Below are 16,712 nucleotides of genomic sequence, written 5' to 3'. Positions count from 1 at the left end.
ACTTTGACAATGTGCTCTGGCATACTTTAAATCTGACATAATTATTTGATATAATACAAATGTCATAGAAACTTGTTACAGTGTATTTTCAGTCTGCATTGTACACTAAAAAATTGTAGTTGGAGATGTTTCAGTTAATTTGCCTCATTCAGTTTTGCATGTCTCACATTTTACCAAATAGATTTTGGTAAGTAAAACTAAAACTATACTTTGTTGAGTAAAACTTGAAATCAGTACACTTTTCAGTGAGAAGCTTTATGAAACACTACAACATGTTTTTTTGGGACCAACATCCACTACTATTAATTTCATCTACAAAGAGAAAAACAGGTGGCTAAGAAGTGCTGATGGGAGGCAGGGTGACATTACGATTAGCAAGTGCTGTCCTTCATTTGAATGAAACTAGAATATTCCTGCCTCCAAGATAACATATGCTTTTGATGCAATTGCACAGTATTTTTCTATGGCACTGACAGGTCAACCCCTATGATCTACTTTCTTTCATCTTTAACTTCTCACGATGTATGACTTTTTTTAAGGATGTTGTAACTGCAGAAGAGTACAATTTGTCTAATTTTGTGTGCAGTATATCACTATTTCAAATATTAGCTTTGAATTTATCTAGCCAGGATTATTATTCAGATTCCAGTAAAAATAACTGGTTGTGAAATTGAAGTTAAGGAGGTCCCAGGATTATAAGCGGCATGACAACACCCACTGGGCTGACTAACAGGGAGGTAGACTTGTAGTGTCTGTTAGTGTCTTAACCTGCGTTAATTTAATGAATAGCATTTAAATATAGATTTGGCTCACAGTGGAAAAGTAGGAGAGAATTGGTTTGCTGTTGGTACGGATATGTCAGATCTGAGCTGGGCCTGATGATATGTGGGAGCCTGCATGCCAGAGCCAATGCCTGGACAGACTTGACCCAATTTATCCTGTATGCCGATGCCAAAAATTCTTGGAATTCTCCGTAACACTGACCATGTCAATCAAAACTCTGTTTGCCTTGCAGTTGAGGGCTGATTCTTATGCTCTTGGCATTTTGTGTAACATAGTCTTCTGCAAAATAACACTTGAAAACTCTCACTTCTGTTAGGATTTTCATCAGCCAGAGCTTCAAGTACATGCTTAGACTTTCATGTTTTGAAATGTCTTACATGGCTTCCGTATATCTTTTTTTCTAATCTTACAATCTGCTATGTGTACTTTTCTTTGCTGCATATATATATATTCACATACTGATTCAGTTTTTCTACCTGCACAGCTTAACCCTGTAAACCTTTTACCAGTTACTTTTAGGGGAGAGTTTGCAAGAAATATATTAGAAAATGCAAAATTTTTATCACATTTTTCTATTTAAGAATTCAAATTCTGAAGAATAGAGAGAGACAGTGACAACTTACTCATGAAGTGTTTCTTTCCCTTTTCTGTTGGAGAGACAGCCGCTTGGAGGGATCACAGGTTTGGAGTTTGATTACTGGTTTGTGAAATTTCGCGTCCCATTCAATTTATTGTCTTGGCCTCAGTAATCAGGGTCCTTCACATCATATTACTCGAGGCCAGACAAAGAAATGCACAGGACACGACTCAATCCACAGGATACATGATGAGGTGAAGCATGGTAGTCACCAACCCGCTGACAGTATTTTTCTGTTGAGTACATTCAAATCAGGATTATTCATGTGCATAAACCAAAGAAAATGTTTTCTAAAGTTGCTGAATATTTTTCATAATGCAGGCAACACAACCCATCAGACTTTTAAACCTAAATTTGTACTAAATGTGATCAAACAATTCTTCTGGAACACCATTCAGCACTTGTAAATGATGTACCCGCAGAAACAAAGGTGTCACATGGACGAAGAAAGGATGCCCAATGAAGAAAAAAGGTTCCTTTGCATCTTTCAAATGGATGTTGTTCCTTTTTCTGCAAGAAATATTTCATTTTTGTACCAAGTGTCTGCACTCCCTGTAGGGCAGTTTATTTCAAGAAGTCGTTTGTTTGACGGCGCACAGAAATACACCTTCACACCAAACTGAAAATTGCTTCCGCAGGAATCTTGTGTGAAAGCCTCAGCTGTTCACGGAAGATTGAAGCTGAAAGCCTTTTACAGACTTTGTGAGTTAATTTAAATCATGCGGAGGAAGTTTTTATATGTGACGTAGCAGTTGTGTCACTGATTGATAGATGGTGAACAAAACGATCTCTGTCTCTCCTCATAAAGAAACTGAAAAAATCTGGCATTTTACAGCATCCAGAGCAGTGCAAATTAAAGAATAAAAAAACAGTCATTCTAATGGATACTATATGAATGAAAATCTCTTATGGTCAGTAGACTTGGTCATCAGTAGTTTGTTTCTTTCTTTCTTTATTCATTTATTTATTTTGCAATTCAAATTTTTTTTAAATTAATTTAAGAAATGCCTGGAAAAAAGTTTTTTACTCTCCAGATTGAAAAAAAAAACTCTAATTATAGACTAAATAATCAGAGATGTCACTTGACGATGGATTATCTTTTGTGGTAACCTAACAGGTTTCTCAAGCCTGATTCTGATCTTTTCCCAAAAAAGCAGCTCACACGGTAAATGCACCTGATTAGCTAGAAAAAAATGCACTATGCCTTATGACAAGGTTTACTTTAGTGGAGGCCAATGCTTGGGTTGCATGTGACTAAACCTAAGCTAAATGAGTAGAAGCTAAATAAAAGGCAACAAAATAGTGTAAAAAAAAAAAAAAAAAAAAAAGAAAAAGTACAAGGACGACATACATTTCCTTGCATGACTGTTTCAAATACTGCAGTAAGACTTTTGTCATTAACTCCCACTCTCTGTTCAGTAGAGAAGTTGGAAATGACATATTTCAAGTTGTGACTTCAGAGGTTTTTTTAATTACCTTTACAGCCAGAAGGACAAAACAAGAGCTCCAGAAGCCAACTTGTAATGCAGTCTGAACAGTACAATGCTTGGAGGCTGAAGAAAAAAGAAACTGTATATTTACTATTTTCTCTTTTACAGTATTTGGCAGGGCTGCAGGGTAGTGTGGCTGGTATTGTGATGGTTTGGACTGATGCCTCACAGCACGAAGGTCACTTGTTCACATCTCAACTGGGGCCTTTTTGTGTGGAGTTTGCATGTTCCTCTCTTGCGCCCCCGCTTCCTTCCTTTGTCTAAGGTGCTGTTTACACATACCCGGGTATTTTGATAAACGAAGACCTTTCCCTTCGTTTGTGCCTTTCGTTTATACACAAACAGAGTTTTTTCCTCCGAAAACGAAGCTAAAAAAAAACTCCGGCAAAAGTGGAGATTTTTTAAAAACTCCGTTTAGCGTTTGTGTATAAACTGGTTGAAAGACACAAAAACGGAGTTTTGGGAATGGAATGAGGAGTTGTCGTCATAGTACAGAGCCCCCGCCCCTATCCGCCATGTTGGCAGGATGCTAGCGTCATAGACATTCTATATGATGTCTATGGCTCCGTCCATTGTTTATCTGGCAAGCATGGAGGTACTAGCAGCATTTCTGTTGTTGAGAGCTATACTCGCTTGTGTGATTTTGAAAATTACAGTCATACAATGTATTGAACAACAAAGACATTTTTCACGGCTTTAGCAGTTTTATAGTCCAGCGCAACGTGTAAAAGTAGCTCAGTCTCGCTATCAGTCCACACACATGAGCCTGGCGCCATATTTTCTTCTTGAAAAGGCTCTGGAAATTCTTCCTGTCAGCGGTTCTCTATTAGGCTTCTGATTGGCTTGTGTGGAATTCTCATTGTTCTAACACTGCCACCGTCAGGCTTGGCGTAATTTAACAGCTCTTGATAGCGGATCAATGTAGACGTGGTTTTTTTTTTAAACGGGGCTGTGTGCACCTAGTTTTTTTTGCAAACGAAGGTTAGAAAATATGCATTTATCAAAATACCCGGGTATGTGTAAACAGCACCTAAAAGACATGCATGCTACCCCACCTCCCACCCAGGCAGTGGGGTTAGGCTCTGGCACCCACTCCTGCAGCCCACTACCTCAACCCTGAATTGGATAAAGCAGGTATAGAAAATGGAAGGATTGTCCTAGGCAGGAACACGTACAGTTAAAGTTGATGTGATTAATGCAGGGCAGCAGACCCCACTGATGTACAGTTTCACGAGGCTTTCTAAATTGAAGCATGTTCATTAACTGTGTCATTATCTAATGTACTGCAATAAATTGTATGGTCCATTTTCTTTCTCTTTGGGCTGTCTGTGATAACTCAATGAATTATTGAATTATTGTTGGTTATCAGATCATTTTGTCACCAGAGGACAGTTACTGTGAAGAAAAAGGTTTTATATTGTTTTTTTCTTTTTCTTTTTATGATTCTCGATGTCACAATCGAGTACTGTGGCAAAAAACATCAATCAAGCCAGCGGTGTGTAACAGTGACACATTTCACACCTCTGGGATACTTCACAGGTGTCAAACTGAGAACTGGATTTATAAAGCAAGCAGCTCTATGCAAGTCTGAGTTTTGAAAATAGCCTATAAAAAATTTAGGGGGTGGTTGATGGCTTCAAACTGGCAACTTATAACAATAGCATGTCCTTGACTGGCATCAAGGTGAGCATTATTATTTTGCTTGCAGCATACAACACAGGAGGGCCTTCAGAGAAGGGAACCAAGACTATAGTGGACACAGAGCAGCATCTGTTCAGGGGAAAAGAAAGCTGGCATCATACCAGCAGGACATCACTTTCCTTTTTGTCTGCAGCTCTGCTTTGAAAACAGCCAAATCATCCTGACTTGTCGCTAATTTATTGCAGCAACAGTTAATGGCAGAAAAATGAGAACAGTCCTAAAGTTGGACATTGAGTCCTGATCTTTACCTCCTTATCCTGACTGCAGTTCCTTGACCATTGTTATTAGTTCCCTGGCACAGAGGCTGCCTGTCATCTAGCAGTTAAATCTGAAAAGGGAATTTTATTGTTTCAGTCACAGCTTATAATTTATTTACAGCCTCTGCAATAGTTTATCTTTCTGAATGTGGTTCTCGTTGAAAGCTGCACACTCTGGCTTGTTAATGAATACAGCTGAATCCCACAGGAGCAAAGATGCCCATGCACAATCCCATGAATGTGCAGCTGAATATATCGGATATAAGAATAATTTGTTATTCAAAATAAAGATCAATGGCCATATGGCCATACGGGGTTTGAGTGAAGTGATTCAGAAGCAGCATATATTCTGTAAGCAAACACTCCTTTTTGTGCTACATCCAGTTAGTAGGGAAGTGTTGGCATGGATGGTGTTGAAAACATGAACAGAACAAAACTGAGATTTGCAGTTTGTGAAGTTTGGGCATCAAAGTCACATTGGTTAAAGTTAAGAGGATTGGTTTTGGTTGCTTTTTTTGGGAAGTCCTATGTCATAGTTGGTGAACACCGGACGATCTTTAAGAGCTGTCGGTAAGTTGGTGAGATCAGAAAAAGCAGGGTTCTCCTTTCAAGCTGGTGATCATTGATTTTTCCCTGCAGAGATGATGGCTTGCAGTTTTTGCCTGCTATCAATAGCTTTCTAAACTAATACAAACATCTTCCTGACTTACTTTGCTGCCACTTGGTCTGCTTTAAAACAAGAATCTTGTCTATAAAAATATTAACTCAACAAAGTGCTCAAGATATTGAAACCCTGAGACAAAGAAATGTTACCCTCTCTAACTGACAAGTGACAGAGCCAGTTCTTGTTATATAAAGTCTAAAAAATATGCACCAGGATTTTGTCTCATTCTCATACTTCATTTGCTCTTCAGTTTATTTAACACTGGAAGTAATTTGCTAATTGTGAAACTTTAGGAACAATTCAACACTAACCCTTTTGCAGAATTGTTTTATGCTCTACTTCTCATTAATTAAAGACAATTTGGCTTTTAAACAAGAACCGCCCCTGCTGCAACAAGCCTAATAAGACCTGTTTTTCCTGGACTTTATGTACTTTAAAAAGCTGTTTTCTCATTCTGTTTTCTCTTATGTATCATTAATTCTCTTCAACATATAGCAAGACCAAAGGGTGAAAGGGGTAAAAGTGAATCCATTTAATGTTCTTCAATCCATTAGATGTTTTTAATCATTCTAATTATTTCATTTAAAGTCATTCAATTTGTAGTTTAAATTCTCTTTGTTTAAATGTACCCCCAGTGTTTGGCTGACTATAACAGCAGAATGTAGCAGAAGCCTTAAGTATAAAAACTTTAAATGACTATATTTCCCAGAATATAAAACAATTTTTATATTCATCTAATTTCAAATCCATGTGTACCTCAGCAAAGAGATGGAGACAATAATGTTGAATCATGTCAAAGTCAGTATTGTGCTGATGCGTATGTTATATACATATATACTTTATCATCAATCAATCAGTCTGTCAAGTCAATATTGTTATTTCAAAGAATATACTTACAACATGTAAAACAATATGAAAGCGGAGGACCTGAAGTGACATCAAATGACAAACAAGCATGTGTGTAAAGACTACCAAGTATAACAATAGTAATAAGACCACAAAAGCAAATTTTATGTTTCAATCTATTTTCAGTTATTATTTCATTGCAACAGTTTTTCATTGAAACATGTTCCTTTTTCAAAAGTATGTCACTGTAGTTGACCTTGAAAACTTCTAAGCATTTTTATTTCTCATCAGATCTTTTAATCAAAAAGCATTTGAGACAAACAGTGCAGGAACCAGTTAGAGATCCATACTGAATGTTTGTTGTAACGAAATGATTCATTCTCCAGTCTCATGATACGTTATATTCATTCAGTGTTGGAATGCTTGTCTCCAAAGAAACCATTCACACTCACAAACACACACCCACACACACTTTATTGCAGGAAATTCTTCAATTAAATCTGTTTTCCTAACAAGAAATATTCTGGAGCCGTGCCTGGTGCACAGTGCACATGCAGGATGTGATGAAAAAAGGTTTGTTGTGGAAATTGTTTTGTCACAACATTTATAGAATGGGGGATGAATCTTCCTATCCATAATGGCTTTGTTTTTTTTCTTTTTCTGAATATATCTTTAGGCCTATTCTTTATTTGGCTGAACCCGCAGTATTTATAAGCAGCGTACAGGACAGCAGAAAAGTGTGAGAAGCAGTGGTTGTTATCAGCTTATCAGCACACACCTGTGTTAAAATTCACAATATATAGCTCTCATTCAAACCATTGAATTTTTTACATTTGAGTCATTTTTCATGCCAAAAAATTTGCTCCCATCTGAGAAGCTCTCCTCTGACACACACAACCCCACTTAAGAAAGAAGACAAACCTGAGCAATGGATGAAGCCATTGTATTAAAACAGAAATTTACTTGTAACATTTCACTTAAAGCTAACCGATATCATGAAACGATGATTGTTTTATGCAGCACAGGTTTTCTATAATGTAATGTAAGATCACATTTAAATGGACGCTGGTTTGAATATGTTTTAAAGGTTTAGTAAAAAACCCTGTAAAAACACTATATATACCACTATATGAAACAACAGTGTTTTTCCCTGTTGTTTATATATTAGATTCTTATATATTGTTTTAGGCACCTGAGTCAATATGAGATGCAGAAAAAAAAATTGCTGTATTGACATATTCTAGCTGTCTAACTGTGATTGTTTTTTTGCCCAGGCATGGTATAAATGAGCAGAGGAAGACATGCATTGCATACATACTTAGTTTGTTGTTAAGTGACGCAAGTTGATTGCAACAATACTGAGCATCACCTCAAAAACAGCTCTTTTTGCAAAACATCTTTCCCTCGACTCACCTAACTCACACTATATTTAAAAGAAAGATGTTTCAATAGTAAGCGCAGCAATCTACACTATCTTTCAGAATGGTGTATCATTATTCAGAAGCAGTCTGCAATGGATTCCCATGATGTACTGAGGTAATATGTGTCTCATGAGCAGAAGCTCGGAACAGTACACAACAGTATTCTTCTGAAATGGAGCCTTTATAGAGATATGGCAATGAAAAAGCCTTGCACTCTCATTCATGTTTAAGGAATCCACTGATGTTGTTGAAAAATTGTCCTCCCAAATACGCTTTGGTTTGATTTATGTTTTATAATGGAGTACAAGAAAAATCTCTTCAGATATCAAGGGGTAGTCAATGTTGAGAATTGAAATGAGCATATGGTCAGTCTCTCAGCTACTCTATGCCGGTTGTGCTACAGTAATCATATTATGTTTCACATATCTCTGCCTCATTCGGTCATCCTTTCATCAGAATTTTAGACACTGCATCATTTGATCATTTGTTATTGTTTTAAAGAAATAAACAAGTATTATCAACACAATAAACACTTAAAATGTAATTCACATATGACAAATGAATGCAGCAGAGGAGTTTGTATAAACATCACAGATAGTCAGGTAGTCTTTGTGGTAAGTTATTAAAATGCAAATCTTGCATTGTAATGTAATCTCTAAAGTTCTGCCATTAGTGTGATGTGTCGTAAAAAGTAGTAAAACCAGCAATATTCAAAGAGTGTTAAAATAAAAGCCAAGGTAATCAATTCAAATTTTTGGCACACACCCTTCTTAATACTCCAGCTTTGCATAATTCAATCTTCAAATCTATTAGCTCTGAGATGTTGTCATTGAAAAAAATACTTTAGAAACCTGTCTCCAGATGGTCATGGGGCCATGAATCAAAAAAAAAATGTTGTTCTGTGCAGGGAAGTGCGTAATAGCCCTTTTTAGAAACCAGTCCACCAAACGATCAAACCAGAGAGCTTGGAGAAAGAAATGTCATGTGTTGATGAATGGCTGTCTTTGTGCCTTGTTCCCCATACAAATTTACCTCTTGCTATGTAATAAATCATGATAAATTGCGCCTCTGTTGGTAGTAAAGGCTAATTACCCCCCCACTCTTCATTCCCCTCCCTGTCCTGTATCTTAACTAATCTTTACATCCTCAGGGTCCAGTACTCATAATGTGTATCATGTATACCTGTTCCACCCTTGACAGACTGTTTTATATCTTACAATTGTTTCTGTCGATCACTGATCCAATCATGTCACCCAAAGTGAAGATTTTTAATGACTGACAGTGTGACAGTTCTGACTGGAATGATAGCTACACTGAGGCCTGCGGGAGAAGTTCTGCTGTAATCTATGCACAAGTTAGAGCTGCCAAATCCAAGCTGTCACAAAAATGGAAAATCTGAATTCTAAGTGTTGGCCAAAGAGTGTTGTGCAAAGCATCCTGTCCAGTGTTACTGATGGTTTAGGTTTGGATTCTGATCTGTTAATAAGTAATAACACACAGTTTGGGCCAATTGGAAAGTTTACAAATCCTGTGAATTTTTAACCTAGTGGTGGAGATAGGAGAAAAAAATGAGGGATCACCAACATAACTGCAATTCATGATGAACAATGAATTTGTCTGTTAGTATTCACACTGTTTTTTCAGCAGTTCTTTAACCATTTCACTTAACACCTCTGAAACCATCCTCAGGGAGGCACCAATAGGGAATGTCAAAGCTTTTTGGGGCCATAAGAGATAATATGCACAAGATTTATCCATGTGCACCAAAAAGTCTCAAATAACTGCACAGATAATTAATTCTACGATGCCCATGATAAACCTGGTCTTTGCTCGGTCCAGAATAAGCTATTTCAGTCTCTGTGACTTAATAAAATCAAAATCAAATCAAATTTATTTATATAGCACATTTCATGTACAAACAGTTCAAAGTGCTTTACATAAAATAAAAGCATTGCAGCAGGGAGTGCAAGACGCATTCAAAATACATAAAAGAATATAAAGAGAAACAAATAAAATCATTTAAATTAATTTAAAAACAGGCAACAGTCTAGATAAGTTAAAAGATATTTCATTCATAGACACATGAGAACAGAAATGTCTTTAACCTGGATTTAAAAATGTCTACATTTGGTGAAAGTTTAATCTCTACTGGCAGTTTGTTCCACGTGTATAACAGCTAAATGCTGCTTCTCCATGTTTAGTCTGGACTCTGGACTGGACCAGCTGACCTGAGTCCTTGGATCTAAGAGCTCTGCTGGGTTAAACAAATAAAGGGGACGGTTACAGTACCTCTCCTGCCTATGACTGAATAACCTTGGCTAAAAACTATAGATTCTGTATAAATGATGAAAGCAGCCTTAAAGGAGGGACCTTGAAACTGCATCCTCTGTAATGGCCATCAGGTGGCTTCTTCTGTGATTGCAAAAGGAAGTCTGGTGATGCAAAGGAGTCTATGAGAAACTGGTCACTTGATTTGCTCTCTGAGTAAGCATTTACCTGACAGGTTTGTGGTCTTATTCACTAGGTAGAGCAATATATTCATTGAACTCATCACACTCTCACTTAAAATGAATAAACGATAAACGCTATGCCTCACAGTAGGGCTACCTTGCGGCTGATAAGTCACAGCCCTACATGTAGTCATTTCTGTGTCTCCCACTCAGATCAACCCTGCATACTCATTTTTAGATGGGGACAGCCATAATGTAAAACTTACAGGGAGTGAACTAAGGTTTCCAAAGTGTTGCATCCAACAGCAAAATATTTGGCTTGATTTGCTCAAAGCAGCTTCATCAAGGCGATAAAACTGGATTAAACTTCAGTTTCTCATTTGGACTAAAGGCTGTGCTTATCCCCTTATGATTTCCTAATGAGGCTTAAAACCTGACAGTCTTTTTGATCAATCATGAAAGGAAAAAAAATATTATATTTAGTGGTCTTACTCTGGGGACCAATGTCAGTCCCAAATGTATTCTAGTTATTCCACTTTACAATTTTTGTTCATTTCTTGTGTATTTTTAATGAGCTGTTAAGCTGTATTTGTTTTTGGAAAAGTGTTCTCCTACCCATCAGTATTGCATCCCCTTACCCTCTACGACCAAAATAGAATTACAGACCTAGATTCTCTTTTCTTAATGTTTTAAACTCTCACAAACACACACGTAAATCTCTTGATTATATTTTTGAAAATAGATGATTATCGACTTGGTGCTACGTTTCAAAAGCACTTCACTGTGCATCATATTCAAATATTCATATTTGTTTTGTAAGATTCCGCTGGTTGACTTTACATAAAATTTCCATTTAAACCAGTCCACTAAACATAATTATCTTGAAACACAATGAGGATGTGGATTTCTCATGTCTATTTTAAAGTTACAACCAGCATCCTGAAAAACAAATTATTGTCCTGCTATATAACAAGCTAAAATGGCCTCTACCACTTCAGTGTTAAATACAAGCGTTGGAGACTTTACTTTCTACAGTTCAGAAAGAATTTAAAGCATACTCCATTTCATTGTGATTTAATTAAAACTCCCCAACAACAGTGATTGACAGCTTTTGTGTAGTTCTTAATTACCACTTTTCCTACCTGAAGTCAGACAGTGATTTAGAAACCGCTGCTCTGTGAAGTTGCAGCAGAGCAGAAAGAATATAAGTGTCAGTGGCCTCATTAAGATTGTTAAGATTAAACTTTTTGCACACAATCCAGTCTTCACCTTATCAAGCTCAGCATCTCTCTGTCTGTTCTTTTTCCAGCATTTTCTTACATCCCGCTAATTATTCATGTTGATAGATGTTGACACCTGATTCACGGGCAAGCAGTCCCATTCTTATTTTTATAACCAAAAGGTTAGAGGTGATGCACAATCATTTTAGTTGTAATTATCAGACAACATCGTGGTTTTATCCTTTGATATGATTGTGTTACAGCAAGAATATAGTATGAAGATATCTCTCAGCCGAGAGAAATTCCTCTAGCAATGGTTTGGCGGCACACTTGTCATTGCCGTTCAGCATAGCAACAATACATTAAAGGCATTATGAGGTCCCTCTTTAGTTTGGCTTACAAAAGCAGCATCCTCAGCTCATTACAGGCTAATTAATTGTCAACATTCAAGAGTATTAAAATTCGCTTTCTTCTGCACCAGTCAGAATCAGAGAATTTAGTAGTCTGTTTGATTTAGTGGTGTGTAGGCATGTAAGAGACTTGATAGACTTGTTAGTTCTGAAAAGCGACTGGAGGTTATGGGTTAAAACCTTGCATCCAAATGAGCTGACACATAAACATCGCCTCGGTCATGTCTCAGGAATGTGTTTGTTTTATTCTGGCACGCAAAAAACTCAAAGCAACCATATGGGATTCAGTGTCAGCTTACATACCATCAGTCCCTTGTTTTCCTGCTGGTTATTGTTTTCACTGTGTTATTAACATCAGATCAAACAGTTACGTCCAGCTTGGCCTGCCTCTGCTATACTGTATTCACTCAACCTGACTCTGCTATAAGAAAATATTGACGACGGGGTATTTCTCGTGTCTTGTTCTTAAGTAAGCTGTTGAGAGAGGGAGCGATTGTTTGTTCCGGCACATTTGGGATCCAAGAAAAGTCTGATAGTGTGAAGAAAATATTATCAGTCTAAGACTCGAGGGGGACTGAGAAGCAGCAGCTGTGTGACAGTTCCATGACTGAAAATTGTAAATATAGAAATACATTCTCTTTGTGAGACAAAATCTTCAGAGATGGCTGTGATCAAGATGAAAGATTATACAAGATATTTCTCATTCTCTGTATGTATAATAGTCAGGCAGGCATTACATTATATAAAGAAAATAATAATTGCTTTCAAAGTATGTTTGTTCTTTGTTGTTAATGGCTGTGTCTTTGAGGCTAACACAGTCCTTTTGTGTAAGGGAACAGACTGCAGGTAATTACACTGTATTGTTAAATGGAATACAAATTATTTCATTATAGCTACATTTGTCTGCTCAGACTGGCTTCTGCTACTCTGCGGCTTTGAAGATAAGTATATGGATTTTACTGCATTGTAGCCAATCTTCTGTGAAGTTTATCCTCTGATCTTTTCTGGGTGAAAAGAAAAGTCACCAAGAGCTTCAAAAACTTGGCAACATGTCAACATATAGAGCAGCGTAGGTGCTTAGCCACCTACGCAAAAGCACAACCGAATGCTGTTTCAGTGTCCGTACTTGACAGGTGAAAGATTACTGCACCAGGCAGACAGTATAGTGGTGTGGCTTAAAACAAAACAGGCATAAATCATTGAAGGGGAAGGGGCTCATCATGGTTTAGTGTTCCCTTTGTGACACCATGTCGTGCTGAAAAAATGCTGCCAACCGACAGCTGAGCTTATAAAGCATAGTTTTTCTTTTTGTTTGAGTTTAAAAGGAAAATTTCTTTACTTACAGGAAACAAGGATCATGCATTGAATGTTGAAAATTATTTTTTAAGTTTTGGTCTGCAAGCAGTCAGAGGTTGTTTCTAAGATTCTCACGAAAGAACAAGATTTTAAAATTCTGTGTCCTCTCCTTTAGGACCTCACAGGCCCCCCTGCCCCTTTAAGCACTGGCCCTCCACAGCATGAAGGGATCAGTTTCTGAAGTTATTTGTGCCATTTCAGAGAAACAAGTTAATCATCATGTGGCCCTGGAGAAGAGCTGGCTAGAAGCATGGTAATCACACAGTTTGGTTCTAAACTCCAGGATCAACACTGACTCTGTCGTGAGAGAGGCAGGAGGCTTTCAGGGCTTGCATGTCCAAACTTTTGACATTTACAGAGGAGCACAGTGAGTATTACAAACTGGAACAAATCAGAAGCCTGTAAAACAGTATTCACAATGTGCGTTCACACTAAATGAAAAGTATTTTTCGACTGTGAATAATAGAATTGCATCGGACAATAAGTGACTTTTACAAGACAGCTGGTGATGCAAGCTGCCGCATGTTTGATCTGGTTATCAAACATAAAATGTCCTCTGAGTGCTTCCCCGCCTCCAACTAGATTTACTTGAAAGATAAAAAGCCATCTTAAACTACGATTTATATTGTAATATTTTAGTACTTTGGCTAATTCATTGTATGAATTGAATGTGTGTTTAACTCGAGCAGTATTCTCCCATTTGTTTGACTCGTTGCCGACAGCAGTCTGCACTGTGGGTTTTAATATTTGAACTGCCTCTGCTGAGTTTATTAGATAAAAAAAAAAGCTCATGATTTATTCAAAGATATATTTTTAGATCCGTATATATTTTTCATATACATGTTCTGTTTCTCTGTCTCACTCTCTTTTTCAGATGTAAATGGAGAAGCGGCTGTGCCACCAAGAGAAACTGGACATCCACACAGTTTCAAAGTGCTTTGCATTTAAAAAGCAAACAGCATTCTCTTCTGTCTAATGTAATCCACTATTGACAATTGATGTCAAACTGCACGCAGGAGCAGCGTGATGCTGCCTCACTGGGTGTAACATCACTAATGGAAAGAAAACCTTATGAGATAGAGCTCGTCAAAATACACCTAAGAGCAGCATAATGCCTTCAAAAGTGTCATGTTTATACTTGTTGACTGTGGTCTGCTGGGCGAGTGCTCTGTGGTACCTGAGTATTTCTCGCCCGACATCCACATATGTTGGACACATGTCTGTGCCTATACGGAAGGCTGCAAAACCTCCCAAAAGCATCAACTTCACCAACATCCGCACCCGGCCCCTCAACCCACATGCCTTTGAATTTGTAATTAACGAGCCGAAAAAGTGCGAAAGCATCACGCCCTTCCTGGTCATCCTTATCAGCACCAATCACAAGGAGTTTGATGCACGGCAGGCCATCCGGGAGACCTGGGGGGATGAGAGCACCTACAGCAACATCCCCATTCTCACAATCTTTCTGCTGGGCATGAACACAGACGCTGTGCTGAACCAGATGGTGGAGCAGGAGAGTCAGATTTTCCATGACATTGTGGTGGAGAACTTTATCGATTCCTACCACAACCTCACCCTTAAGACCATGATGGGCATGCGGTGGGTGGCAACCTTCTGCCCCACGGCACGGTATATCTTGAAGACAGACAGCGACATCTTTGTCAACATGGACAATCTGATCTACAAGCTCCTTAAGCCCGCCACTAAGCCAAGAAGGAGATATTTTACTGGCTACGTGATAAATGGTGGTCCCATCAGGGATATGCGCAGCAAGTGGTACATGCCCAGAGACTTGTATCCTGACAGTAAATACCCACCTTTCTGCTCAGGCACTGGCTATGTGTTCTCTGCAGATGTAGCTGAGCTGATCTTCAAGACTTCATTACACACAACACTGTTGCACCTGGAGGACGTGTATGTGGGACTGTGTTTGCGTAAGCTGGGTATACACCCTTATCAGAACAGTGGTTTCAATCACTGGAAAATGGCTTACAGTCTCTGTAGATACAGGCGGGTTATTACCGTCCACCAGATCTCCCCAGAGGAGATGCACCGCATTTGGAATGACATGTCCAGCAAGAAGCACCTCAGATGTTAGGGGACATGCAGATCTCTGAACAACAACTTTATCTTTTTTTTTTTTTCCTTGTTTTGTCTTCTTTTCATGTATAGAAAAGGAGAAAAGGGCCAATAATTAAGTGATAACTCTGAGTGCTTCTGGAAGCCTCTATTTTATGACAGATGTCAACAATAAATCCATCTACATGTATTTCTGCTGATTATAACTCATGATTGTTATTGAATGCATGAGGCTTGTAAAGTGCATATTCTCGTGCAAACTTAAGAAGCAGAGTTGTTACAGGAAGTTTTATTGTTTGTGTGTTAGTCTGTTTTTGTCCAACAATGTGCTATTTTTTTTTTCATGAGAATTAAGTCAATCAGAGGTGAAAATGAATTGGTGTGGCCTAACCGCTAGAGACAGCGTGTCACTTTGACAGCCTTGGTTCAGGCCCTCAGACTGACAACCTCTTGCCCTTTTTAAGTGTCCTTGAGCAACAATTCCTTTCTGCTGACCCAGCACCCTGACACTCTTGCAGGAGTGCTAGCCAAAAGAATGAAGGAATCAATAAAGTATAACATTACTATATAATATCCCTATGTAATATCTTTAAGAGACCGTTTAGAAGAGGTCATAATAAACAATGAGAATGCAAATCTTAAGTCTGATAACCAAACTGCTGACATCTAAACACATGCTGCACTCTCCTTTTCTCCATAGTTTTAATGAAGCTGAGAATAAGCTGCAACATATTACCAGTATCCAAAACCAAGTGTATTAAAACGATGGTATGATACAACCTGACAATTTTCCAAAAGATATTAGACTTGCTGCTCTTTTATGATGAACATGCCTGATGTTTTTGTTTACATAGTCATCACATTGCCTTTTCTCTCAGAAAAAGTTGTGTGTATATTTTGGTTTTTAGATGCATTTTCATGTCTTCCCACTGTGAAGTTTTCATGCTTGAGATAATTATACATCTCAGCTACCAGCATCTCGTTACTGCCGCTGCTCCTCTTGGGTATGTGCGCTGTACATCAGCAGCTGTTTCAGCTCATCTCCTCAGTGCATCAAGGAAAATATTGTACCATGTTATACAAGTTTCAGTAGATGAGAGCACTGAAGAAAGGATGTATTCTCATATGTATGTGGCATATCAGTGACTATGGAAGCACCCATACCAACATCATGGAAAGTGTATCTGTTTCAAAGAAAATGTGGCTTTGGTGGCCAAACTTTGCTTCTTTCTTTTTCTGAGGTTTTGTAGTATTATAAGCAAATGTGACATTTACAGTGAAAGCGTCTATCCCACAAAGGGTTGTTGTCATATGTTGTATGTTTTTTATATTAAAGAAAAATACTTGAATAATTCAAATTAAATTACTGCTTTTACTTATTGCGTTCCTCCAATTTCT

At 37.9% G+C, this 16,712-nt stretch overlaps 1 protein-coding gene across 1 annotated transcript in view; it reads left to right on the top strand.

The window, feature by feature from the left end:
- Nucleotides 1–16,696, top strand: part of b3galt1b (UDP-Gal:betaGlcNAc beta 1,3-galactosyltransferase, polypeptide 1b) — a 41,938-nt gene extending 25,242 nt beyond the window's left edge. Inside the window, exon 2 of the mRNA XM_075478716.1 lies at nucleotides 14,110–16,696. Within this exon, the coding sequence (XP_075334831.1) occupies nucleotides 14,347–15,333 (987 nt within the window). The 5' untranslated portion in view covers nucleotides 14,110–14,346 and the 3' untranslated portion in view covers nucleotides 15,334–16,696. The remainder of the gene's footprint in view (nucleotides 1–14,109) is intronic.
- Nucleotides 16,697–16,712: the final 16 nt, after the last annotated feature.

The sequence above is a fragment of the Odontesthes bonariensis genome, chromosome 12 (genome assembly GCF_027942865.1).
Source record: "Odontesthes bonariensis isolate fOdoBon6 chromosome 12, fOdoBon6.hap1, whole genome shotgun sequence".
NCBI classification, from domain to species: Eukaryota; Metazoa; Chordata; class Actinopteri; order Atheriniformes; family Atherinopsidae; genus Odontesthes; species Odontesthes bonariensis.
Note: the sequence above shows the minus strand (reverse complement) of the source record. Positions and strands in the feature narration are given on the sequence as shown.